At 36.5% G+C, this 26309-nt stretch overlaps 1 protein-coding gene across 4 annotated transcripts; it reads left to right on the top strand.

Annotated features, from left to right (window-relative positions):
* Positions 1–15407: 15407 nt before the first annotated feature.
* On the top strand, positions 15408–25980 carry LOC145128243 (coiled-coil domain-containing protein SCD2-like). Of its 4 annotated transcripts, none has more exons than XM_079063038.1 (17): positions 15408–15954; positions 20831–21000; positions 21076–21151; positions 21242–21283; positions 21351–21413; positions 21688–21737; positions 21832–21859; positions 22005–22079; positions 23703–23813; positions 23925–23985; positions 24104–24220; positions 24405–24526; positions 24665–24740; positions 24815–24856; positions 25003–25043; positions 25224–25350; positions 25631–25980. In XM_079063038.1, the coding sequence occupies exons 1-17, from the start codon at positions 15535–15537 to the stop codon at positions 25705–25707; spliced, it is 1698 nt and encodes a 565-aa protein (XP_078919164.1). In that variant the 5' UTR covers positions 15408–15534; the 3' UTR covers positions 25708–25980. The 4 variants fall into 4 exon arrangements, with proteins under 4 accessions (XP_078919164.1, XP_078919167.1, XP_078919165.1 ...); XM_079063041.1 differs by having other exon boundaries at positions 15831–15954; positions 20835–21000; XM_079063039.1 differs by lacking the exon at positions 15408–15954 and adding an exon at positions 17895–20704 and having other exon boundaries at positions 20835–21000.
* The last annotated feature ends 329 nt before the right edge of the window (positions 25981–26309 follow it).

Genomic DNA, 26309 nt, shown 5'->3' with positions numbered 1-26309 from the left:
ATGTTAATTATAGAAAACAAAAGTTTCAATTCGTGAGGTTGCAGGGGTTGAAAAAGTTGTTTTGCTATAATTAAGGGAGAGGAAATTATACTTCATTTCAATTCTAAAAGCTTAGATTGAGATTTTAATCGTATTTAATCAAGGATATATATATATATATATATATATATATATATGAATTTCATGTTGGAATGGCTCAACATAAGGAAATTCTATATATGGGTCCATTATTCGCGTTCTAAAATTCGATTATGATTACGGCATCCTTTTTCATAATCTGAATTTTGAGAACTTGGCAAATTGAAATGGAAATATTATAGCAAAAGACTGGTTTAGTCTTTATGTGAGACATCATGAATTGTGTCCCATATGCTTCGGATATAGGATCGATTACATGTGCTATATTCATCCTTTCTAAAATTTTCCAAATGCCTGGGGCATTATGAAGCGAAAAGGTCTAGAATTGGATATGACTAAAATGATTAAGCAATTGTCGAGGACAATCTAAGGTTTACCAAAGATTGGTTGCTCAAGGACAGTTGGAAGTATAATGTTAATTCCGGAAGGACAATATTGACATAATCTGTAAGGAGGCAACTCTTGTTCAGAAGTGATAGTCAAAATGGAATATGGAAATGTTTCAAAGTTAGAAATTATTCAATCTGTGTAAGATTAGGAAACTTAATGAAAAAAGGATGTTTCCAAGGAGCGGATCTCCTTTGGAATGCTCTGTAATGATTGTTGTCAAGTCTTTTTGACTTCGTGCATAATCATTAAGAGGATCAATGCATATAAGTTTAGAATCTAACAGATTTCAGTAAATGGCATGAATTTGGAATTCTTGCATTTGCAGTAAGGATTTGGGACTGTGAAAAGAGGATCATTGGAGTGATGTTCAATTGATCTATTTTACAAAGTAAAGATCATAGACAAACATAGTATGCATACTTGGTGATGGCATGACTAGTGTTTAGAAAACATAGTGTACATGCTTGGAGCATGGGACAACTATTGTTTTAAATTCAAGTATAAAGTTGATAAAACCGAAGCAATGAATAATGAGTAATTAGTATGGTGATAAATAAAAGTGTTTATTTATATTCATAGGGTTTGATACCATATTTGATTCATTTATTCTTGTGTTTCACTTTGCATGTTTTGACTTCCAGAATAACTAAGTCGCTCTTCCTGAATGATTAAGTTATTCAAACCATCCACAGTCGGTCATATGTTGGAAGTAGATATGAATCAAGACTGTCATGGGTTGGTTTGTAGAGGTCCAAGTTGGTGGACAAAGTGGTGTTACAACACTCATGAGTGCTCATAAGTTCTGAGTATTGGATTCAACCCGCGCTCATTTGAATCACTTCATGGATTTTATCACGAGTGATCATGAGACGATAATATCTTATATTCTTCAAACCTAGAGATATGAGTTGTTACTATGAGTTGGTTATACATTGATTGCACGAAAACGCATTGGTAACTCGATGTTATAAAACGTGCCTTTGTGTATGATTCAACAAGTAGTAGAACAAGCCATATGAGTCGAAGTTTATCCATTCCTTTTACCTTCGGGATAAAAGCGATATATGTGGGCCCCTCGATGATTTAAAGATGATACATGTGAGTGCTTGGCCAAGCCAGGACTGATTTGATTTGTTCAATCAGTCAGTCATCATGAATCGGAAATCGGGAAACAACAAATGGACAGAGAGAATGATTGATAATCCATGTCTCAGTCCATATGATATCTAGAATGGAGGAATATATGATCCCTTATCTAATGGACAAGTCATTGACAAAGGTCAGAGTTCATCGACAAGGTCAGAGTTCGACAGAAGCTTTTTAGAGCTTCGATTGCTGATCGGTTCCTGAAGTCATACGCAATAATAGTTTTAGACTTATCCAAGTGGGAGACTGTTGGATTAATGTCTAAGTCCATAACTATAATTGGTAAGACTTGACCCGACCCGGCATGGTCCATTTGGGTTGCATGGCATCATGCATTTGGATAGACTATAATGAGAGAAATAACACTTAAGGTTGGTTAATATATTATAAGTTCTAATATATTAATAATGTTATTTAATTAATATTGATCAAGAATTAATTTGGAATTAATTAAGTGATCAAAAGGAGACTAATTAAATATATGGGTTGATTGTGTAAATCATTCATTCTTATATATGTGGGCTTGTGATCCAAGATTCATTATGTTGGACTAAGTCCATGGGGTGACCCATGGATACTCCATGGAGGTTAAAATCCATGGAGCATAAGGAATGGGTAAAGTTATGAGTTACATGGTGTAACCCTAATAGCCACCATATAAAAGAATCCCATGGCTCAAGAAATCGTGCACTAATGTGTGAGTGTGAGGGCTAGACGATTTCAAGGAGTGTTCAAGTTTCTCTCAAGTTATTCCAAGTGTATTTGGTGTTGTGTGAACCATTTGAGGTGTCACACTTGGGGCACTAGGCACTCAAGCTTCATGAAGACATTCTACATCAAAGAGGTATGTATTCTATCTTGTTATATTTATTATTTTGTATGCTAGATTAGGATAATACCTTGGATGTTCATAATTGTATGTATAATAGAGAAAACATATATCCAAGGTATTTAGGGTTGCATGTACACTTAGGAGTGTTAGAATGCTCATAACCCAACATGAGGTACTTCCAATACTAAGGGGAATGACCCGGCTTGATGGCGCAACATTCACTCTCCAGCATTTTCTGCTTTTATCTATTTTGATGCTCTGATATTTGATACGATATGTGTGGAAGTGATAAATTCTGAAAATGATAATGGTTACAATGTGGATTTGGGAGGAGACCATGGAATGCATGCTACCTTTAATTTGGATGTTTTGAGGTACTTCCAATACTAAGGGGAATGACCCGGCTTGATGGCGCAACATTCACTCTCCAGCATTTTTCGCTTTTATCTATTTTGATGCTCTGATATTTGATACGATATGTGTGGACGTGACAAATTTTGAAAATGATAATGGTTACAATGTGGATTTGGGAGGAGACCATGGAATGCATGCTACCTTTAATGTGGGAGATCTTTCACCTTATCTTGATGATGATGGACTTGAAGAATTGAGGTCAATTCCTTTCAAAGGGGGAGGGGATGATCCATGCATGGATGATAAAAGCCCAAAAGGTGATGGATTAGTTATTACTGGTGGGATAGAAGGTGGTTTCGGCTAAATGGTTGGGTTGTGCATGGTAACCCACAAATTGAATTAGGGTTGCATGAAGGCTAGGGAAACACTTTTAAGCCTTCATAAGTGCTAAAAAAACGTTACTCTTTGCTTCATAAAGCCTCCTAGTCGTTTTTGACACTCTTTCGTGGATTAGGGTTGCACTTTAATGCTTCTTATGACTCCTTAATGATCCATAACTTTCGCATACGAGCTCCGTTTTTGACGTTCTTTATATGCACGCGTAGGTAAAATTACGCTCTACAACTTTCGTTTAGACTTCGTCGGCTAATTTTGACTTTAATTTTTATATTATTATTTTTAACAGACCGGGACAGGAAATCCGTTAAAAATTCATAACTTCTTCATCCGACGTCCGTTTTCGTCAGACTTTTTACCGTTGTGCTACTAATGACGAGACCTTCGATTCTCGTTTAGGTCGTGTCGGCTAAAAATCACTCGATCTAAAATTCGAGTTTTTAGCTGTCTACTGCTAAGCTGAAACTTCGAAAAATCATAACTTCCTCATACGAAGTCAGATTTGGGCGTTCTTTTTATCGAACTTCTCGGTTTAACGAATACTACGAGTTTCGTTTAGATCACTAAGGCTAAAAAGTAGTTTATCAAAAACTCACTTTTTACGACATTCGGCACCGTGCCGGTTTGTCGCGAAACTTCGACAGGTCATAACTTCTTCGTTATAACTCGGATTTCGGCATTCTTTATATATCCGGAAACCTTGAGACATATACTACAACTTGGTTAAGATTAATCCTTCTAAATAATCTTCCATCAAAAGGTCATTTTTGATGCTTATCGTCTCTAAATTGACTAGCCCGGATTTACGGGCGTTACAATTCTGGTCCCCAAGATTTGTGATCTGCTGGATCACGACTGGGAGGGCTCTGTCCGCTGGTCCCCCATGACTGAGATCGTAGTAACCCCGTTGATCGCCAAATGGTGATCGTTGTCGTTGTTGACGGCTCCACCTCTCGATCACTGTTGCCCAACGGGGCTCGGGCCCGTTGTAGCCGAATCGGTTCGCAGGCACCCTGGTGATGTAAGGAGGGTTGATGACTTCCTCCTCCGGATCCTCTTCTTCCTCTTCGTCCTCCAATTCCTCTTCTTCTTCGTCCTCTTTGGGGTCTTCTTCGGGTTCCTCCTCGAATACTTCCTCGGGATCTTCTTCTGGTTCTGCTTCCAACCAACCACCATTCCCCTGGTTTGGAAAGTAGGGATCTACGGGTAAATAAAATCCTGCCATGTCCTCTGTACGAGAAAAGGGGGGGGTGTAAGAGGCACATAATGGATCTAGAAATATTGTGCTTAGATAACAAAAATACTCCTATAGTATTTTAACGGTTGTGTTTGATTCTTAACGTGTTTCTTGTATGGGTGTTGGTAAGTTGATAGACTTGTTGTCCACTATGACTATCCCCTGGCATATACTAGTCACTTCTCGGACGATTATAGTTGATCAGGTTATATTCCTCCCAGACTTGATTGCATATTCCAAGGCATATTCACATTGCACAACTCCTCTATTTTTAACTTTTGCATTTTCCTTAGACGTGACACTATATCGGTATGCAGGTATGTACTTATACTTTTTCATAAAAATAACGCTTTTATTATTTTAGAAGTATACTTGTAGGAAAAACCTTTAAATCAGAGAGTCTTAGTCCCTTTGTGTTTATAGTTTGTATATCTTATGTGGTTTGATATACTATGTTCACTATAAACAATGCTCTGATACCAATCTATCACACCCCCAAACCAAGGATGGCGGAAACGTTCAGGGGTGGAGAACTTCATGTATAGTATCACAACAACAAGTATAATAGTGCGCACAGTAAATACAACCATCATAAATATAATTGAAAAAGTTACACCATAGTATGAGTTTACATGTTTCAAAATCAATTACATTATGATGACAAAAATGTATAATTTGACGTCTGGCGTCCCATCCTCAAAATCAGTTGATTACCTGTTTCACGGGTTTCCTGAGAATACAAGTAGTTTTGAAAGAGTGTCAACAATTAAGTTGGTGAGTTCATAAGCTTTTGGGTGAAATGTTGGAAAAACCTTTATTGGTAAAATGGAATGTATACACAAGAAAAATCCAATATTTTCCTTATAAAATATTATGTAGTCTTAAATCCCAAGACCGAATGCATGAGTGTGTGTTCGTAATTTAAACGAAGAATACAGTTTTAAATAGATAAAACCCCTTTTTGTTTTCCTTTCTAAAGTAGATTTGCCTATAAACTTTAAGTGATGTTAACTCCCTATGTGAGTCGCTATAACCATACTACAATCGGATGACCTGTTACAACGTTTTTCAGATGTTAAAATTTGTTATGACTTTTGTCACCCGAAGACCTGCAGGTCCCGCTGTAGCTAGCAGCAAGGTGTGGGGTGTAAATCCCAATATAGATCTATACACAATTATCACGCTCTCCCTACAAGAGATTCTGGTTATATCTTACAGGAATTTTTAACCCGTACTCTAAGAGTACATTTGAAGTATTGTCTCACAACTTACGTTAACGAGTTTACGTGTAGTGTTTGAGTAAAAACCTTTTCTGTGGTGGGAGTGAAATCCCCCTTTGTGTACCAAATTAGTGATGTGAATTTCCTAAACCATACCCATTATAGTTTATTATGTAGTAGTTGAAAATCCGATAGTATTGTGGTGAGACCCTTCATGTGTATGCAACAGTTTAACCAATGCATAACTATACTTATTATATTTCATCTTGCATTATTTGTAATTACAAAGGACCCTTATACTTGATAGAGTATTTTCTGTTATATAAACATATCACAACAGATGAACACATGCAAAATAACAAGTCATCAAGGTTACACTTTGCTCAACATGTTACAAAGTGTTATGAATATTGTAAGTTGTTAACTTGTTTTTAACTTTTTCTACACAGTTTTAGAAAAATCATAGAAAAATCATACGAAGTCAAAAACTGAATCCGCAGACTCTGAGAGTTTGGAAAATGTGTCTAGTTTATTCATAATTTTTATTATGATTTTTAGAAGTCTCTAACTTGTGTGAAAATGTTCATATTCACAGACTGGTCCGAATTCGTTTTTGAAATTATAGGCAGTTTTGTAAAAATCACCATAAATCGTAGAAAACTCGCATAGAGATGTGCAAGTAGTCATTTTAAAGGTAAGAACCTGAACTATTTGCATATTAAACAATTTTGAAAGATATTAAGTTTAAGATGGTCAAAACAGTCCGTGAATGGAATCAAACTTTCCTGTTGAAGCTGATGTTTGAGTTTAGTTAAAATTTTGGTGTTTTAACTTGTATTCTCCCCCTAAAACTTGAAGAAAAACATGAAAATGTGGGGGTATGAACTCACCTTGAGTTAATCCTTGAGATGAAGGTGGAAGAAGAAAGGTTTCCAAGTCAAGAACACTTGGGAGATGCTTGAAGATTCGAAGATCCTAAGCACAAATATGATGATATTTGTATAAGAGATTCATAATTTGAGTGAAGGAGTGTAGAGTATTCAAATGTAGGATGGATATACTTACCAAGACTGAAGTGAAAAGCTCAAGAATAGCCTTGAAATCTCGAGTTCTAGAGAGGGAAATTGAGAGAGAGTGGTGTTTGCTTTTTGGTGAGAGAGAGTGAGTAAAGTGGAAGGAGATATGAGAGTTTCCAGCTTTTGATGAAGCTATGCAGCTGGAGGAGGGGTGTCAAAGAACAAATAGTTGACTAAGTAGGGAGGAATAGTGACTGAGGGTGGGTATGGGTGTTAACTTGTGTCATACTCTAGATAAAGTCAACACTCCAACACCATATCTTTCCCAAAAGATATTGTACTTAGTTTAGGATCCCCCTCCTCAAAATGTGATTCATATATGATAATATAGGGTCTCTTAAGTCAAAACACGAGTTTGGGTGAAAATCCCGCGTTAAAATCACGAAAAACGGGCTTAAAACGAAGTTGGGGTCGAAAACCGGGAAGAAGCTGCGAACAGCCGAAGTCAGGAGGCAAGGTTCGATCCATGGTGCTGAACAACCGAAAGCAGGTTCCGTCCGAGAAGGGTTCGGTTGCAAGGCTAGGACCGAAGGTGGTGGGAAGCGAAATAGACCGAACTCTGAAGGAGCGAAATTGACCGAGAGGCGCGCAAGGAGCCGAACCCGAAGGTGACTTCGGTTCTAATAGGGGTTTCAGTTCTAATAGGGGGTTCGGTTCTAATAGCAGTTCGGTCCAAGCAAGTTCGGTTCTTACTAGGAGTTTCGGTCCATGAGAGGGGTTTCGGTCCAAGAGGCTTCTTAGGGTTTCGCCTCTAAGAGGGTTTCGCTCCTATAGAGCTGTTTTTCCGTTTATCTTCCCGTTTCGAGTTGTTTTTGACTAAATTAAGGGTCGGGATGCCCCCAGTGATTATAAAAAGTTGAGAGAGATTTTTGAGAGAGATTTGGGAGAGATTTCACATACTTGGAGAGATTTGGGAGAGATTTCATATTCTTGGAGAGATTTCACATACTTAGAGAGATTTGGAAAGAGATTTCACATACTTGGAGAGATTTGGGAGAGATTTCATATTCTTGTAGAGATTTCACATACTTAGAGAGATTTGGGAGAGATTTGAGATAGAGAGAGATAGAGCGAGAGATATTTAAGAGAGACTTCGTTTGTGCCCTTTTTGGATGTTTAGATTTGCCACACAAGGTTTGTAAACCTCGCTAAGCCTCGTTATGAATGTTATACGCTCCCGAGGGGTACAGAATAGTGTTTTACCAAGTAGTCTCATCACTTACCTTGCTTAGGGTTTGAGAATTCTGAACATATGAATTTTTCAAGTGATAACTTCTTATTAAAATAGCGAGTTGTACAGTAGTAACAATATGTACACCCTAATATACAAGGTTAATTGAGTTGACCGGTTTGACTTGTTGACTTTATTTGACTTTGAATTGACCAGAATTTGACGGTTGTCACACCCGTTGCACTTGTGTAAATACCATGGGGTAGCCCATAACACTTGGATATCAGACCATGGGGGTAGCCCATGGCATTCCAAGTAAAGACCATGGGGTAGCCCATGACACTTGGATACCAGACCATAAGGGTAGCCCATGACATTCCAGGTATAGACCATGGGGGTAGCCCATGGCAACTTTATGTATTTTGCATGATATTTTATGGGTGTATGTTATGTGATATTTTGGGAACTCACTAAGCTCTTGCTTATGGTTTATTTGGGTGTTTTGAGGTACTTCCAATACTAAGGGGAATGACCCGGCTTGATGGCGCAACATTCACTCTCCAATATTTTCTGCTTTTATCTATTTTGATGCTCTGATATTTGATACGATATGTGTGGAAGTGACAAATTCTGAAAATGATAATGGTTACAATGTGGATTTGGGAGGAGACCATGGAATGCATGCTACCTTTAATGTGGGAGATCTTTCACCTTATCTTGATGATGATGGACTTGATGAATTGAGGTCAATTCCTTTCAAAGGGGGAGGGGATGATCCATGCATGGATGATGAAAGCCCAAAAGGTGATGGATTAGTTATTACTAGTGGGCTAGAAGGTGGTTTGGGCTTAATGGTTGGGTTGTGCATGGTAACCCACAAATTGAATTAGGGTTGCATGAAGGCTAGGGAAACACTTTTAAGCCTTCATAAGTGCTAAAAAAACGTTACTCTTTGCTTCATAAAGCCTCCTAGTCGTTTTTGACACTCTTTCGTGGATTAGGGTTGCACTTTAATGCTTCTTATGACTCCTTAATGAAGCATAGACGTTTTTTTCATTCTCAAGTGTCTTGGACGTTTTTTTTGTGTTATTTCAAGAGTTTCCTTAATTTTCATTTACTAGTTTTAATGAATAATTGGTTGGTTGGCTTGTAACCACCAAGTTTGTAATAAAGGCTTCATATAAAGCCAACTTTATGCATGGGAAAAATAATAGACGAATTTTAATCAAAGAACCCTTTTGTTCACTTCGAATTATTGTCATAGTTCACAAATTATCATCTTTTGGACGTGATCCTTGAGTTGATCGAATTCAAACTAATAGGTCTTAGTTTGTCTTCAGATTTACAAGCTATGGGTCTAGTTTGTTTATCAAATCTATCCTTTTATTGTTTTTGTCTCAAACACTATTCCATCTCAATACAAAACAACCTATACACGCATCATAAGTGGTATCAAAGCCTAGTTCCGATTGGGTGTTGTTGAGTTCTTGTTTAAAAAAATACCTACTAAGTTTGTTTGATTTCAGTTCCTGTTCAGAAGTTGTTGTCCAAAAATGTTGCGCAAGTTATATGATGAAGAAGACATTAAGGAGGAAGAGGAAATTAAAGAAGAGGAGGAAGAAGATTTCAGTCCCATCTACGACACCGATGGGGAAGGGGAATTTGTTGAAAGAATCAATTTAGTGACTGGAGAAGAAATTGTTGAAGACTCTAACCCTTTGTAGGATACTGATGGGGAAGACGATCATGAAGAAATTGAAGAAGAAATAAATTTCGTGGTTGGAAACGAAATTGTTGAAACGATTGTGAAAGAAATCGATTTTGTTGTTACAAACAAAATTGTTGAAGAAAAAGTTGAAGAATCCGAAGAGGTGGAGCGGTTTCTTGACCACGAAGATGTGGTTGTGGTTAAGAAGGATGATGATACCCGTCTTATAACAAATCATCTTTCTAAGAACCTAGAAGAAGGAGTGACCCATCAAGTTCCAAGTTCCAAGCAGTTATGAGGGAGGGGGTTCATAATGCTTGGATTCCTATTCTTGTGGTGTACCTTCAGTTAGGAAGCCATGTTATTGGAACATGTTGTTCATCAATCCACAAGTACAAACCATGATCCATTATTTCGTATGACAATTGTTAATCCTTTACATTATTGCAAGGATAACTTTCTAGGTCCTAATCTTGTTCATGGGAGTGTACGAAAGTGGTTTTTGATCCACAAATGGAAGACACGGTTAGGATTTCATTTGGCGAGTTCTTTTAGTTATTTGAAGAAGAACATGAGTATGTGGAGAAGAGACCAACTTGGAGTAAAGAAAAGGTCACATTCTGCAATAAAAATATGTTTTCAAGACTTTCTGTCATGGAAGGTTTGTACGGAAGAACAAAAAAATTTGGTTTATACTGAATTGAGGACAATTCCTTTCGAAGAAGGAGAGAATGATACATGTGTGGAAGTGACAAATTCTGAAAATGATAATGGTTACAATGTGGATTTGGGAGGAGACCATGGAATGCATGCTACCTTTAATGTGGGAGATCTTTCACCTTATCTTGATGATGATGGACTTGATGAATTGAGGTCAATTCCTTTCAAAGGGGGAGGGGATGATCCATGCATGGATGATGAAAGCCCAAAAGGTGATGGATTAGTTATTACTAGTGGGCTAGAAGGTGGTTTGGGCTTAATGGTTGGGTTGTGCATGGTAACCCACAAATTGAATTAGGGTTGCATGAAGGCTAGGGAAACACTTTTAAGCCTTCATAAGTGCTAAAAAAACGTTACTCTTTGCTTCATAAAGCCTCCTAGTCGTTTTTGACACTCTTTCGTGGATTAGGGTTGCACTTTAATGCTTCTTATGACTCCTTAATGAAGCATAGACGTTTTTTTCATTCTCAAGTGTCTTGGACGTTTTTTTTGTGTTATTTCAAGAGTTTCCTTAATTTTCATTTACTAGTTTTAATGAATAATTGGTTGGTTGGCTTGTAACCACCAAGTTTGTAATAAAGGCTTCATATAAAGCCAATTTTATGCATGGGAAAAATAATAGACGAATTTTAATCAAAGAACCCTTTTGTTCACTTCGAATTATTGTCATAGTTCACAAATTATCATCTTTTGGACGTGATCCTTGAGTTGATCGAATTCAAACTAATAGGTCTTAGTTTGTCTTCAGATTTACAAGCTATGGGTCTAGTTTGTTTATCAAATCTATCATTTTATTGTTTTTGTCTCAAACACTATTCCATCTCAATACAAAACAACCCATACACGCATCAAAGACACCAATGCCGGCCCATTATCTAATATGTGGATTATTAGTTGTTATGCATTGACTGTATGAAGACCCAGGGGGTAGCCCGTGGCACTTGTGTAAAGACCATGGGGGTAGCCCATAACACTTGGATATCAGACCATGGGGGTAGCCCATGGAATTCCAAGTAAAGACCATGGGGTATCCAAGATACTTGGATACCAGACCATAAGGGTATCTCATGACATTCCAGGTAAAGACCATGGGGGTAGCCTATGACAACTTTATGTATTTTGCATGATATTTTGTGGTTGTATGTTATGTGATATTTTGGGAACTCACTAAGCTCTTGCTTACGGTTTATTTGGGTGTTTTGAGGTACTTCCAATACTAAGGGGAATGACCCGGCTTGATGGCGCAACATTCACTCTCCAGCATATTCTGCTTTTATCTATTTTGATGCTCTGATATTTGATACGATATGATGTAATGGTTTTTTGGGAACGAATTATGATTGTATTTCTATTTCAAAAATGAATTTTATCTGGCTTTTGGGCTGTTGCACATTCCTTCAATCTCCAATCCTCTTTGACTTAGAAGTTGAAGGAGCGTAGGTGAGAAGGAGTCTTCGAGCATGAGATGACGATTCTAAGGAGATGAGAAAGACGAGGGCCAATATTTATGGCGGTGATTTTTAGCATTCCTTCAATCTTCGATCCTCTTTGATCTAGAGGTTGAAGGAGCGTAGGTGACAAAGAGTCTTCGGAGATGTTTCAAAGGTGGTGAGAAAGACGAGGGCCAATATGTATAGGGGTAGAGCAGATAAGCGGTGGATCGAATAGCAGTAGAGGCGGTGGTAATGCATGATCCAATTAAACCAATAAAGAGTACCCAACTCAGGTAAACTAACCTGATCAACAGTACCCAGGTCGGGTACTGTTCATAAAGATGTTCGGAATTTATTATATATAGAATAAATTACACGAGTGGTCCCTATGGTTTGGGGTAACATGCTCGTTTGGTCCCTAACTTTATTTTTTAACTCAGAAAGTCCCTATTGTTTGTTTTTGTTGCGTTGTTGGTCCCTACGTGACACAAAAAGACTATTTTTCCCTTACTGATTTCTTTTTTGATTTTTGTTATTTATTTATCATTTTTAAATAGAAATAAATTTAAAAAATAAGCCTCCTATCCCCAGCTACGGTAACCCATATATACTATATATCTCTTCTTTAACATAGCAACCCTAAATCACCAGGCCGTCGACCTCCATTACCGGCCCATCGTCGACCTCCTTTACCGGACCACCGTCACCCTCCTTTACCGGCCAACCGACGACCTTCGTCACTAGTTCATCGACGCCCTCACCACCGTCAACCATGGCTCGATTTCTACTTGATTTTTGCTCACCGGCTCACCCCACAAAATCTCGAAGCATACTGACAATGTTGCCGGAGAAGCGGAGGTGAAGTAGGCTCTCGAACCATACAAGACAAGACAAACTAGAGCCATTGGCATCTTTCTCTATCTCGAACCATGAAGTAGATTCTCGAACCGACCCTTTTTACCCTAGCCAGCGTCGGCATACACTCTACAGCCGACAACTGTCTTCATGCTCACCACCGTCGGCGATCATTCTTACCCATAGATCTCGAATGAAGGTTCATCCTCTCCATCTCAATGTCCATAGTTTTCCTCTTGAATCAATTTGATAGATCTGCAACACCGATTCTGAAGCAGGAAATCAAAAAAGTTGGGGATGTATCTCGGCAGTGGCGGATCCAGGTTAAAGCAAAGGGGTATCCAAAAAATAAAATCGTGTAATATACAATAAAAAAAACACAATTTCAATAAGAAAAAATGAGTAATTACATTTCTAGTCTTAACATTCTCAACTACAAATCAAAGTATCATTCATAAAATCTCACATGAGTCATACTCAAGTTGTTGTTGGTAAATACGATATGGATGACGACCTTAAGAGTCAAAAAAGATGTGTAATGCCCATTTCGATTTTCGGTATATCATTTTTTTATAGTTAAAAATAATATCAATAATATTAATAATTAAAATAAATCAATTTATTTAATATAAATAAGATTTATATGTCCAAGGGGGTATTGTGCTAATTCTATAAATAAGTTTGCTAAAGAATTTCGGTTTAAGGGTAGATTCCGTCACAATGGACATCTTCAAGGACTAAAGATGACATTTTTGGAAACTGCTTTGTTTTGTCTTCTCTAAACAGCAAGCAGCGACGCAGGTTCTTTCTCTTGGCCGCCATAGCTAGGGCTTGAGAAGAAAGCTGTTCTAACACTCGATCTAAACCATCTCGCAGGTATTACACTATTGGAAAATTTTTGAGGGGTATCCCGGGCTACCCCGGGCTCTACATTGGATCCGCCTGTGTATCTCGGGTTTCCTCCTTTAGATCGTATTTAGAACCAAGACAACATCAATTTTTATCGATTTTGTAATGGTAGCCAGATTTGTTTTTTTGTTTTTGTTGTTTTTTTTTTGGGGTTTTTATGTATAGTTTGTTAGGGGAAATAACACCAAATTCAGGTTCTGATATGTGCCTAAATCAAATTTCAGAATATGATAGGATAAAATAGATTTGGGTTTTAGATTGATTTATGGGAGAGAAAACATGAGCAAATATGAGACTTCTAGATTTTATCAGGTTCAATTTTTTTTAGGAGAAAAGAGGAGATTGGTTGCCGACAGTGGTTGCCGACAAGGGTTGACGGCCGGCGGTGAAGGACTGGTTCGGTGGTAATTGTGAAGGTGACGTTGGTGGATGGTGGTGATGATGTTATGGGTAATAAAATAATCTGTTAAATAATTTTTTAAATAAATTAGTTATATAAATCATTATATAATAAATAGAATTAATTAAAAAAACCATTAATGGTAAAATAGTCTTTTTACACCGGACAGGGACTAACTACGCAATAAAAGCATACATTAGGGACTCTACGAGTTAGAAAAATAAGTTAGAGACCAAACACGTTATTTATACTAAACCACAAAGACCATTCATGTAATTTACTCTTATATATAATAAATTTAAAATTCAAACACGTTAGTTTAAAAAAAATAAAAAATTTGTGCATAAATTTAGAAAGGGATAATGACTTAAAAGGGTAATTTATTTTTCGATTTGTACACATTTAGTCACTGGGTTTTTTTTTCGTCCACATTTACCCCTTCAACTTGTTAAACTGTACACATTTAGTCCTTATGACCAGCTAGTCCAGGTTAGCCGGTAAAAATGACTTAATAGGGTAATATATTTCTCACTTTGTACACATTTAGTCCTTAATATTTTTGTACACATTTAGTCCTTAATATATTTTTTTTGTTGCAAAATAAGTCATTTTTGTTTTTGTATTCATGCAGTACTTATGAACGATTTTTTTAGGTTTTTCTCACGACATCTTATGTGGGATAGCCATATGGTGGTGGGATAGGTTGAGGTGGTCGGGTATTTTGGGGAAACTCACTAAACTTTATGCTTACCTAGTTATTTATGTTTTCAGGTTCTATCGGTGGTCGTGGGAAGGAGAATGCATGACTGTACACACTCATCAACAATATTAAGGATTCTGCGTTTCTTATATTACTTTGATTTTCGATAAATGTATTTTTGAATAAACGTTTTTTGTTAATAATGGATTTATAATTAGGAAGTTTTTCCTTATTTAAAAATGAAAATTTTTTGTTGTGAAAATGAGACATTACACATAAACATCAACAGCCCCACACACTTCATCAATGATTGTCCCACGTAAGATGTCTTGAGAAAACCCTAATGAAAACATTCATAAGTACTGAATGTGTACAAAAACAAAAATGACTTATTTTGAAACAAAAAAATATTAAGGACTAAATGTGTACAAAAATATTAAGGACTAAATGTGTACAAAGTTAGAAATATATTACCCTAATAAGTCATTTTTCCCGGCTAACCTGGAGTAACCGGTCATAAGGACTGAATGTGTACATTTTAACAAGTTGAAGGGGTAAATGTGGACGAAAAAAAAAATTCAGTGACTAAATGTGTACAAATCAAAAAATATATTACCCTTTTAAGTCATTATACCATTTAGAAATTACGATATTTAACTAGGCATTAACGAAAAAGTGTATGATAACATGAACGGATAATGGGGAAGGGAATATTTTCAAATGTATCATCTGTAATGTTATAATTACTTGCTACCGTCTCCATTTTCTCTCTCTCTCTCTCTCTCTCCAAACTCCAAAGTCCAAGCCTTCAACTGAGATCTAGGCGCTGCACTCAACTATCCTTCTCAAATGGACCAGGGGCGGACCTCAAGTCCCGTTTACCCACGCAAATGGAGCAGCGAATCTAGCGCCACCCCCACTACCACCGCCGTTTCTTCATCTCCGGTCATGTCTCCGGGACGTTATCACCATTCCCGTTCATCCTCCACTACTGGCATTTCGAACATTAAGCGCAATCAAAACGTCGCCGCCAAAGCTGCAGCTCAACGTCTCGCCCAGGTCATGGCTTCTCAGGCTACTGACATTGACGCCGACGACGACGACGATGACGATGATCTTGACTTCCGATTTGCTCCCCCCTCTATAAACAGGAGGCCTCCCGTTAATGCTAACAAAGTTACAACTGCCAAAGCTGCTGCTACTGCTACCAGGCCTTCCATTCCATCTGCTACTAGCAATAATAAGATCACCGGATCCCCTTCACCTTCGGTAATTCTACATTAATTTTATGTTTTGACTTCAATTTGACTTGTGTTGTCGTAGAGTTATCGACTACATTTTTATATTACACCGTTTAGGAATATTATGGTGCAGTTGTTCTTGATATAGTGTGAAAATGGACTCGATTAGAGAGCTTTAACAATCTATGCTCTAAACATAAAGCAAAGCTGTGGAATGGAAAACAAACGATGGGATCTGAAAGTTAATAATGACTGACGGGTGTTTATCTTGGTCAGATTCTTTCACATGATGGAAATTAGAATCTTATCCTCATAATGTTGGAAATGACACGCAAAGGAACCATGCTTACTTGTCAATCTTGCGTTGGACCAGATGACAGCAGAAATAGGTGGACACAATCTAGAAGCATAGGATGTAGCTTCCTTTCAAAAGTCTCTAACTTCTTTTTAGTTGGAAGAAAAGTGCCTTGTGCATTGTAACATATGCAAAATCTGAGAATGAAATGATTGTGTGTCCACCCACGGTTATGTAGATTATAGAGGAGTTAAATCCTATGTTGTTGACCAAATAAATACAAGAGAAGCTTGAGTCCCTTGTAAAGAAATATATCTGCCATGTAGGAAGAGGGGGTAAAGCTTACATATTTTACTGCATGGTACACAAAACTCTTTTATTTTGTAGATTTTACCATCTGGTGATTGGTTACCAGAACTTTTTGTTAGCGCAGTTGGTTTGAGAGATTCCTTTACATAATATTAAGTACTAGTATTATGCATGTGGGAGAACTGATTCACATCTTGCATGCTATCCTTTTCCACTTACAAGTGCGTACTTAATTTTGTGCGGAGGCAGACACATATAGAAAAGAGTGAAAGTCATGTTCATTCAACAACTACATAGACATCCGTGGCATGTGGCAACTAAAAAGAGATGGTAAACTGTACCAATAACATGACAGACCCACGGGCAGTGTCGGTGTGCCCAGATTTGAATCAAGACTTCCATTATAGAATTGCACTCCCTAACCGTCAACTATAGTTAGGATGCTACTTTTTTATAACCAAATGGATTAAAATTCCTTTGAGTTGATCGATTTGGTTGTGTGTTTCTCCTGTCCTAAGAAGATGGAAAAGCAAAAATTAAGTGTATGTGTATCCATGGTTCTAAAAATCAGTTGAGGTGTACGCCTGCCTCAAGGCGAAAGTGCCTATATATATCTGTGAACAATGTGACCCTCAATCGTGAACCATAATATTTTGGACCTGGAGGTCTAGAAGAGAGTCTAAAGCACCATTACATGCCTTGGCCATGGCTGCAAGTTGTGATGTATGCGAGTTCACATAGAACAATGCATGAGGAGCCTCTAGTGAACCATACATATATTTTGGACGAGTTTAATAGATGTTCTTCGGTAAATTAATGCATGCTGTCTACCTATTTTTTGACCAAGTCACACCATCCATGACTTGGAGAGGAAGATAAACTCATTGAAGCGTGATGGCTGGCTGCTAATGACTAGGTAAAAAATCATGGGTTGAAAGTTTCTCAACTGAAAACTCTAATCCAGGTACGGTTTTGTTGATACCTTTTTACATGTATAAATATATCATCATATTGGTGACCGTTGATTTCAGCTGCTGCATTACGTTTCTGATCCTCAGTTTTTTTTTTTTTTTTTTTTTTTTTTTTTTTTTTTTTTTTACGTTGCTCATTGTCAGCCTTGTGTTGCTTGTTAACACATATTTTTGTTTCCCTTTTTCTGCATCTCCCTTTGCGGAGAACTCACAACATATCGAGTGTCGTTAAAACATTAAGGTCAAGATTACAATCTTTGCGGTCTTTTGCTACTTTTGATATCAAGAATCAACGTAGAAGTTTTATTATGTATTATACTTACTTTTCTATCTTTGTAAAAAAGACATTCCACTTCTACCCTTTGTTCTTATTTATTTGGTAGCGTAGAATCATAATCTATCTCAAATCTAACAACACCAAAGTTCAACTTCGATAAATAATTAGTTGGTCTTCCACCAACTTTTGCATCATGAATCAAGACTTTGTCAAGTATGACAGGTTTGATGGATACAATTTTACGAGGCGGGGCTTCTTTCACCTACTTTCGCATCATGAATCAAGACTTCGTTAAGTTGGACATGTTTGATGGATACAAATCATACGAGGTGGGCCGATAAGGTGAAGTTCTTATTGGTGGTCTTGAATATATTCTACGTGTTGGAACCCATGTTGTCACTGATGCTTGACTATACCAACAATTTCTTGCGGTAATTAAAAAACAAAGAATTCAAAAGAAGGATGAGGCATTAGTGCTGCTGAATGACCTTATGCCTCAACAACGTATCCGAGTGTCTAAGTACTAAGACTTTTTTATGTCTAAGTATAGGTATTAACAAATTGAAAGCACTTTCCACATCTCTTCAAGAAATCTTCTGGGTGGTTTCCATTATTGCATAACTCACACTCGTTGAAGGATTTTTCCCAAAAAGTGATAAAAAGTACGAGGATTACATCTTAGATGATTTGAAGCATCTTCAAATTGAAGAAAAGGCTAACAATAAGCATAAAGAGGGGTAGGTCCGGTCACGTTCTGGCACAAAGTTTTAGCTATAATAGGGCATCCATAATGATCTAATTAAAAGGAATTTAGGACCAAAGAAGGGGGACTTTAAGAGGCCAACACGTCAACAACCTGAACTGAGAGAAGCGCAAAATGCATGTTGCTTAGAGAAAATAAGACATTGTGCTTGATAATGGTATCAAACACGAACGCATATCACTATTTATTCCCGAACAAGTAGTTTGGTAATAAAAAGATAGATCCCTACTCTAAGTTGGGAGGCAAAGCTATTAAAATTCATATTTGTTGGATATGTGAACAATACGGAATACAACATAAAGAATAATGTCTAATTGTTGAATCGAGAGTTGTGAAATTCTTTAAGATAGGTTTTCAGAATACCTCCTAATACTTAAGTATAATCACATGAGAACTCGGGAACCTCAAGGAAGATCGACGCACCATGACAAAGTACGAGAGCTAGAGAGGAAAGAGGATTTCTTGTCGTACCCGATTGAAGGGACACTAAAGAAAGTGACGAGAGGGGTCATATTTACAACAAAATATGAATGGAGACGTAAACACCTTTCAGGAGGCTACATTACGAAGAGATTCTCAATTTTAGAAGTAAGCATTTAATACCGAGAAGTATTTACTTAGAAGTTATTAGAACTTGTAAGGGCGTGTGTGAGCCGTAGGATCCAAGTAGGCATGCATAAAAAAACTTTAACCCATTTGCATCAATATTTGTCTTTAAAGCAAAATTAGTTGCTAAGGATACATGAATAATCTCAACGATCACCAATACCACAATCATCAGAAATGTTGATGAGAAGAATAGCTAATGAGGATGATTAGGATGAGTAAAACATAATCGAGAAATGGAGATAAAGAGATATTCAGGAGAAGAATTGTAATTTCATTCACAACCTATATATATATATATATATATATATACACACACACACACACACACACATTTTGCCTTGTTCACTAGTTTATTGTCTTCATCTTTTGATTACCAACATCCCTTAATACTAAAGTTCTGCCTTGCATTTGAAACTCAATGGTGTGATTTAAAAAATTAAATAGGACCTTCCTCAATTTAATTTACCATGGATCATCCAATATTATATCTCATTACCTTAAGGGAATGAGAAACACATCAGTTGAAAAGTGTTGCATTCTTGCATCCTCCATTGGAATCCTTCTGTCATAGTATCGCATATTACCCTGTCCCCATTTATTACTCCTATTGATATAGGACCCTTTTTTGATATTTTGCACCCAAGTTTCTTAGCCAAGTCAACATCCATGAATTCATGGTTAATACTAATGTCTGTAGTCCCCTTTTCCTGGCATGCCTAGTGATAATTACCTTTTTCAGTTAAGGCATGCAAAGATAAGTGTGCAAATTCAGTTGGTTAAACCTCTTCTTTACTTTCCTTTGTGTTTTCATCCTGCCATCCCTACAACGATTGCCAAAAGTATATTTTTATCACAAATGCAACAAAGGCCTTTAGATGTCATGCCTTCCATCTTTGCTGGAGTTAAAGTGGTATGATACGTTGGGTTTAGAAGTTGTGACATATTTGTGTCAAGATGCAATGCAACCACGTGAGACAACTCATAGGAAATGGACCATAAATGTTGTTTTTACCAAGTCGTGTGGAAACTCAACAAGCATACAAGGACTAAGGAGAGACTTGTTTGGTCAGAGCGAGCTACTACCAAAGACGTTGACCTGAAACCACATAGAATCGTTTAGTGATATGCTAACCTAACTTGGATTTAGTGGTCTTATGTTTTTATCCACCAGTTTTGAATTTTGATGGGTAACACCATGTATAAGATAGAGATAGTAACGGGGTTGAGATTGTACTCTTAAGACCGTTGTAGAGACAGTTTTAGGATAAAGATATTATAAACTTTGCCTAGAGGCCGTGCTACCTCAAATAAAGAATAGTGATTTCTAACTGTTTTAGAGTAATGAGTGAATATTTAAGAGGATGGACAAGGACATATCCTAACTGCTATTAAGTTGCAAGTTGCAACATTCATGGTTTCAACCCAAAGGTTTAATCTGATGTGACATTATGTATCTTTATGACAAAAACCTTTCCGGTGGTGGTCTGGATGGAAATCATGTGGGATTGAGGTTGAGGAGTTTCCGTTGTTTCTATATTGATGATCAGTTGAATGGTAAAATCACGTTTTCCTCTTCACTTCCATCCATGGATAAGCTGCTTATTATAGTTTTAGTTTTTGTAAATTTTCGTTATAAATAGCCAAGCAAGCTAAATGCTAGGTTTGCATTGTTTTGGTTAGCTAGTAGGTAGGAGCATTGTTGAGGAAAGCCAGGCACCAATGGCAATAACATTGACTGGAAGGCCATCAAAAACAAATAATAGCATGCTGCCATCAAGCAAAACATCTTTGAGGACCCCGATTGCTATACCTCCTATTGATCCTCCAACCAACAAACAAAAAGACAAAAGGTAAAACAGAAGCAACTCAACTCCAAGTCTGTCATGATTGCTAATCTAGCCCATGATTTGTTTGTTGAATTGCAGATTTCAGTTGGAAATAGGAGAAATTAACTTGAAAAATGCAGGAGACAGGCGAGAAGCTTCTGCACTTCGTGATGAAGTATGTTGTGTTGTAACCAACTTTTCTTGTTTCAGTTTCAGTTTCAGCTTCAGCGATGTACAATTCGTTAACTTGTGCTATTTCATGCAGCTTGATATGCTACAAGAAGAGAATGACAATGTCCTTGAGAAGGTGGGTTCTAATTGTGGTATTCTTTGTTTATATATCTGATCTTCATTGTTCAATTTATATTGTGCAGCTCAGGTTTGCTGAAGAAAGTTGTCAGGATGCAGAGATGAGGGTTAAGGAGCTTGAGAAGCAGGTGCTCACCCATATTCTTCTTATTTTGTGTCTGTCATATTCATATATTGGGATCTAAAAGGTTACATACTTCCCATTCCCACTGAAATAATAAATATGCTCTAATCTGATCGTTTTCACTATTTTGAACTTCAAGAGTTATGACACTCATATCCCTAGTTGGTGGTATTTAAATCTGAGCCCCTCCTTTTATTCACTTCACTAGCTATTAGTTTTTTCTTGAGTTATTATGGTCTTGGTAGTTATCGTTCTTAATCTTTCAATGTATCATTTAGGTGGCTGCTCTTGGTGAAGGAATATCTTTGGAAGCGAAATTGTTAAGCAGGTTCTATCAAATGCATTAGTGTCATTGTATTCTCTTTATTGCTGCCTTCTCCACAACGCTCATCTATGCAATTTCAATGTGTATGTGTTTTTAGGAAGGAAGCTGCATTGCGCCAAAGAGAGGTTGCTATATCTGTTGAATGATTTTTTTTTTTTTTTATGTTCTTGAAGTTACTGGCCTTCAGACAGTTGATAATATATATATATATATATATATATATATATATATTTACTTCTTACCATTGATTTACTTGTACATCATTGACAGGATGCACTGAAAGAGGCCAAAAAAGCTAAAGATGGAGTTAACGAACAAGTTGTATCCCTTCGCTCTCAAGTTAAGGTAGGTGGGTCAAATTATCTTTTGTCCTTGAATGTTAACAAGTTCTGTGACAATCTAAGGTCATGGATTATATAAATTTAAACATTAGCTTTTATGTGGGAAATGCAAGTATAAGTTCAAACACTTGAGATGTTTGAAGTAATTATGTTACATAAAAAGACTTTGGCCTCTATATATATATATATATATATATATATATATATATATATATATATATATATATATATATATATTCTCTCACCAGAAGAAGCTTAAGTACAAGCCATCATTTCCCTCCATTCTAAGTCTAACTCACTGTTTGAATGCTTGCTTGTCTTAAGCTTCAGTTCCAATCTATGTTGTCTCCATGACTAACTTGAACCTTCACTCAAGTGAAAAACTCTGGAAAATTTGTCCTCCAATCCTTTTCATATGGAAGCAGCTTACTTATGTTAGAATTAGAATATGCCATGGTTCTTTATTAATAACGTTTGTGACTTTTAAGGAAGGAATTACCCATTTGCATTATTTAGATTTTATGTGTGAGCTTGATGCTTAGCAATAAGCCATACAGATACAGTAATGACAGATTTACTTAATCTTAAGCAGCTAACATTCTTATCACATCTTACAGCACCCAAGAGTGAAGTATTCTTTTCTTAGAACTAGAAGCATCCTACACTTATTTAAGATGAACTAATCAATGCTAGTGATCAATTCTTGATTGATGCTACATACTTACCATACTGTGATTGACTTGTTCACTTCATGCACACTAATAACAAACACCTTATATAGAGTGTCACTGTGTGTGTTGTAACAGCCACAGGTACATTGTCCGGTGGATTGGACCATAAGCTCATGACATGTTATGCAATAATAATAAATCATGCTTTCTTTTCAACATAAAATACATGCTTCCTATCCTTGGCAATAAAATGCCCCTTTTCTAAATCCCATTCCATGTTTGAAACTATATGTGACACATGACGATGCATAAAACCTACTTGTTTGAATTTTGACACGTAGAGTAGACTCATATGCTTATATCATTACATTATCTTTCATGCTTAATCATTGTAAATAATCATTACATTATTTTTCATCATAAACTTTATCATTGTACTTTCATAGGAAACATAAAATAATCATTGTCTCATGCGCTCACCTTTGCCTTTGGTCCACATGGTGAACCTAGACACATATATACTTGCAACCTTGAGATTTCCCAATAGCTATGCAATGTTGCAAAAGCTGCTAGGAGGTACTCTGTCAGGGACCCTAATTTGTAAAGCATTTATTTTTATTTAAAAAAACGACTAAAAGTTTGTATCGATGTATAAGTTCTTTGAGGTGTTAGAAATTCATGAGCTTCACTGATTGTCATTAATATTATGCACAATGCACAATGCATTCTTGTATTTTACTTTTCATTTGAAAATTAGGTTAGTTGGCAAATGTTTTTCCTTTGATTTGGTGTAAATGTGTAATTGCAAAGTTCCATGCCCATTTTTGAAATTGAAGCATACATATATTGGTGTTATAAAAGTGAGATAACAACTAAATTATTTGGAAAATGTGGGAAGTTGATGTGGTAAGATGGATGGTTTTTGGGAAGTAATGTATTCTATTAACATGAAACAGAAAGCAAAAGATGAGGGTGCAGGTGTTGTGGAACAACTTGAGGGAATTGAGTCTGAAGTTAAAGCACTTCAGTCCATGACACAAAGGATGGTTTTGAGTCAGAGTGAGATGGTATGTATTATGTAATATGTAATATGTATGTGGAATTGGATTTCTATGCTATTATTTTCCAACACATAATATAACATAATCATATTGATATTGCTTATTGCTTTATTGCAGGAGGAAGTAGTACTTAAGCGGTGCTGGCTTGCACGCTACTGGGGTTTAGCCGTGCGACATGGTATGTATGATATTACTATTGGTAGTAGAAGCAAGCAGAACCAGTTTGTTATTGTTTATGCCTAAAGCCTAAAGCCTAAAGCCTAATCATCTATGGGATTCATTTGGTTGGTTTGTAGGCATTTGTGGTGATATTGCGGTGTCTAAGCATGAGTATTGGTCATCTTTGGCACCTCTTCCCTTTGAAGTTGTGGTTTCAGCTGGCCAAAAGGCAAAGGAAGAATGCTGGGAAAAAGGCGTGTAACTCAACTCATCCTTTACTATCTATATAGCCATGTGTGCAAAGGAAGAAAGGCATTCAGTTCCAGGCTTTTTTTTTCTTTTTAAAATTAGTAGAGACCAAAATAAACCCCATTCTACATATTTACAAGAAATAAAAAAAAAAAAAACGTTATTAAATAAGTTGGATGTATTGAACAGGCGACGAGAATCTGGAAAGGAGGAGCAAGGTTGTCGGGGACTTGAATGATTTAACAAGCGAAGGGAATATTGAGAGTATGCTCTCTGTTGAAATGGGTTTGAAGGAGCTTTCTTGCTTGAAGGTTGGTTTTCAATTGCTTTTCCTACTTTCCCTATTATATATATATATATATATATATATATATATATATATATATATATATTGATGTGATTCACATAATACATAACTTAAGAGTTAAGAATCACAATGACATGCATAGGTTGAAGATGGCATTGTGCTTGCACTGGCCCAACTGCGCCGTCTAAACTCTGCTCGCCTCACTATGTCTATATCAGGTATTTCATGTAAAACTTGTGTTCAAGATGTAATTCCTTTTTCACATTTTCTGCTGTATATCTTATTTATGCAGATGCCAAGTCTTCTGGCGACCCAAAGTTTATGGAGGCATTTGGTAAGTTATATGAAAACAAACTGGATGGATATTATTATTATTATTAACTAAGAACCCAAGGTTAGGTCACACTAAAAAAATATAAATTTACTTATTCTATATAGTTGTTTTACTCTAGACCTAGAAATGTGTTATGTTTCTTGCAGAATTGAGCCCAGAGGAGTCTGAAGATGTTCTCTTCAAAGAGGTAACTAAGCCTCCATTAATGTCTCTGGGATTCCAGTCTAATCCATAATCACTGAAATTAAATATGCTATTTACACTATCTCAGCATTTGGATAATCTCCAATCTATTATATATAACAAACATTCAAACAATCATATCATATGTATACAGAAAGAAAGAAGTTGTTGACCCTTTTTACAGGCATGGCTTACATATTTTTGGAGTAGAGCCAAAGGCCATGGTATTGAGGAGGAAACCGCTAAGTCACGGCTTCAATTTTGGATTAGCCGCAGTGCACATTCGCCCACCTCACATGATGCGGTTGATGGTAACCAAATAATCATTTATATCAATCAGGGTTGTTAAATGCAAAAAATAGCATTGTGCCTTCATTCTACTTTGAAAAATATACCTACTTCTAGCAATGATCTCTAAATAGTAAATACAAAATGCACTTCACTGGGTAGATTTTCCAAAGTACAATGCCTTAATAACAAAATTCTCCTAAATACAATGCTGTAATAGAAAGAAACGAAACCAGGAGGCCATAATACACAAAACTATATTGCTATTTCTTGCATTTAACCCTTTATATGATTACTGTGCAGTTGAGCAAGGGTTGATGGAGCTAAGAAAATTAGGTATTGAGCATCGCCTCTGGGAAGCATCAAGGCCAGGAAGTTGAGATATAACATCAGTGCAAACCATACCAAAAAAACGTTCAACATTGGAATCTTAATAGAGATGTTTTATTCTTTGATAATATAGTAACAAGAAAGTCACGTTCCTTAGAGTTGATTAACCTAGTTATGGATCTTAAATGAGGATTCTTTTTGGTCAAGTATAAGCATCTCCATTTCGAATGCTTAGTGTTGAAATTGTGTTGTTAAGATGCTCTTTGGGAGAACCTAAACTATTTGACCTACTAATAGTTGAAATGGACAAGGCTTTTTTGTAACATTACAACATCAACAACCACAAATGTAACATCTGTGTCTCTACCCGTACAGAATTCTTTATAAATATATATATATATATATATATATATATATATATATATATATATATATATATATATATATATATATATATATATATACTAGCCGTTACCCGCGCAATGCGGCGGAAGACCATAGGGGTGGGGGAGGGGGTTTGTATAGTTTTTTTTTTTTTTTTGAAAAAATAATTTATTTTTAGTGAAGGAATCCGTAAATATCTTTACAATTAAGGCGGACATACATTGTTATATAAATGGTGAATGTGAATAGTTTTCTTCAATAAACATCT

Source organism: Lactuca virosa, chromosome 8 (genome assembly GCF_052849685.1).
Source record: "Lactuca virosa cultivar CGN04683 chromosome 8, Lactuca_virosa_CGN04683_v6, whole genome shotgun sequence".
NCBI lineage: Eukaryota > Viridiplantae > Streptophyta > Magnoliopsida > Asterales > Asteraceae > Lactuca > Lactuca virosa.
This window is presented reverse-complemented; position numbering and strand designations above follow the sequence as displayed.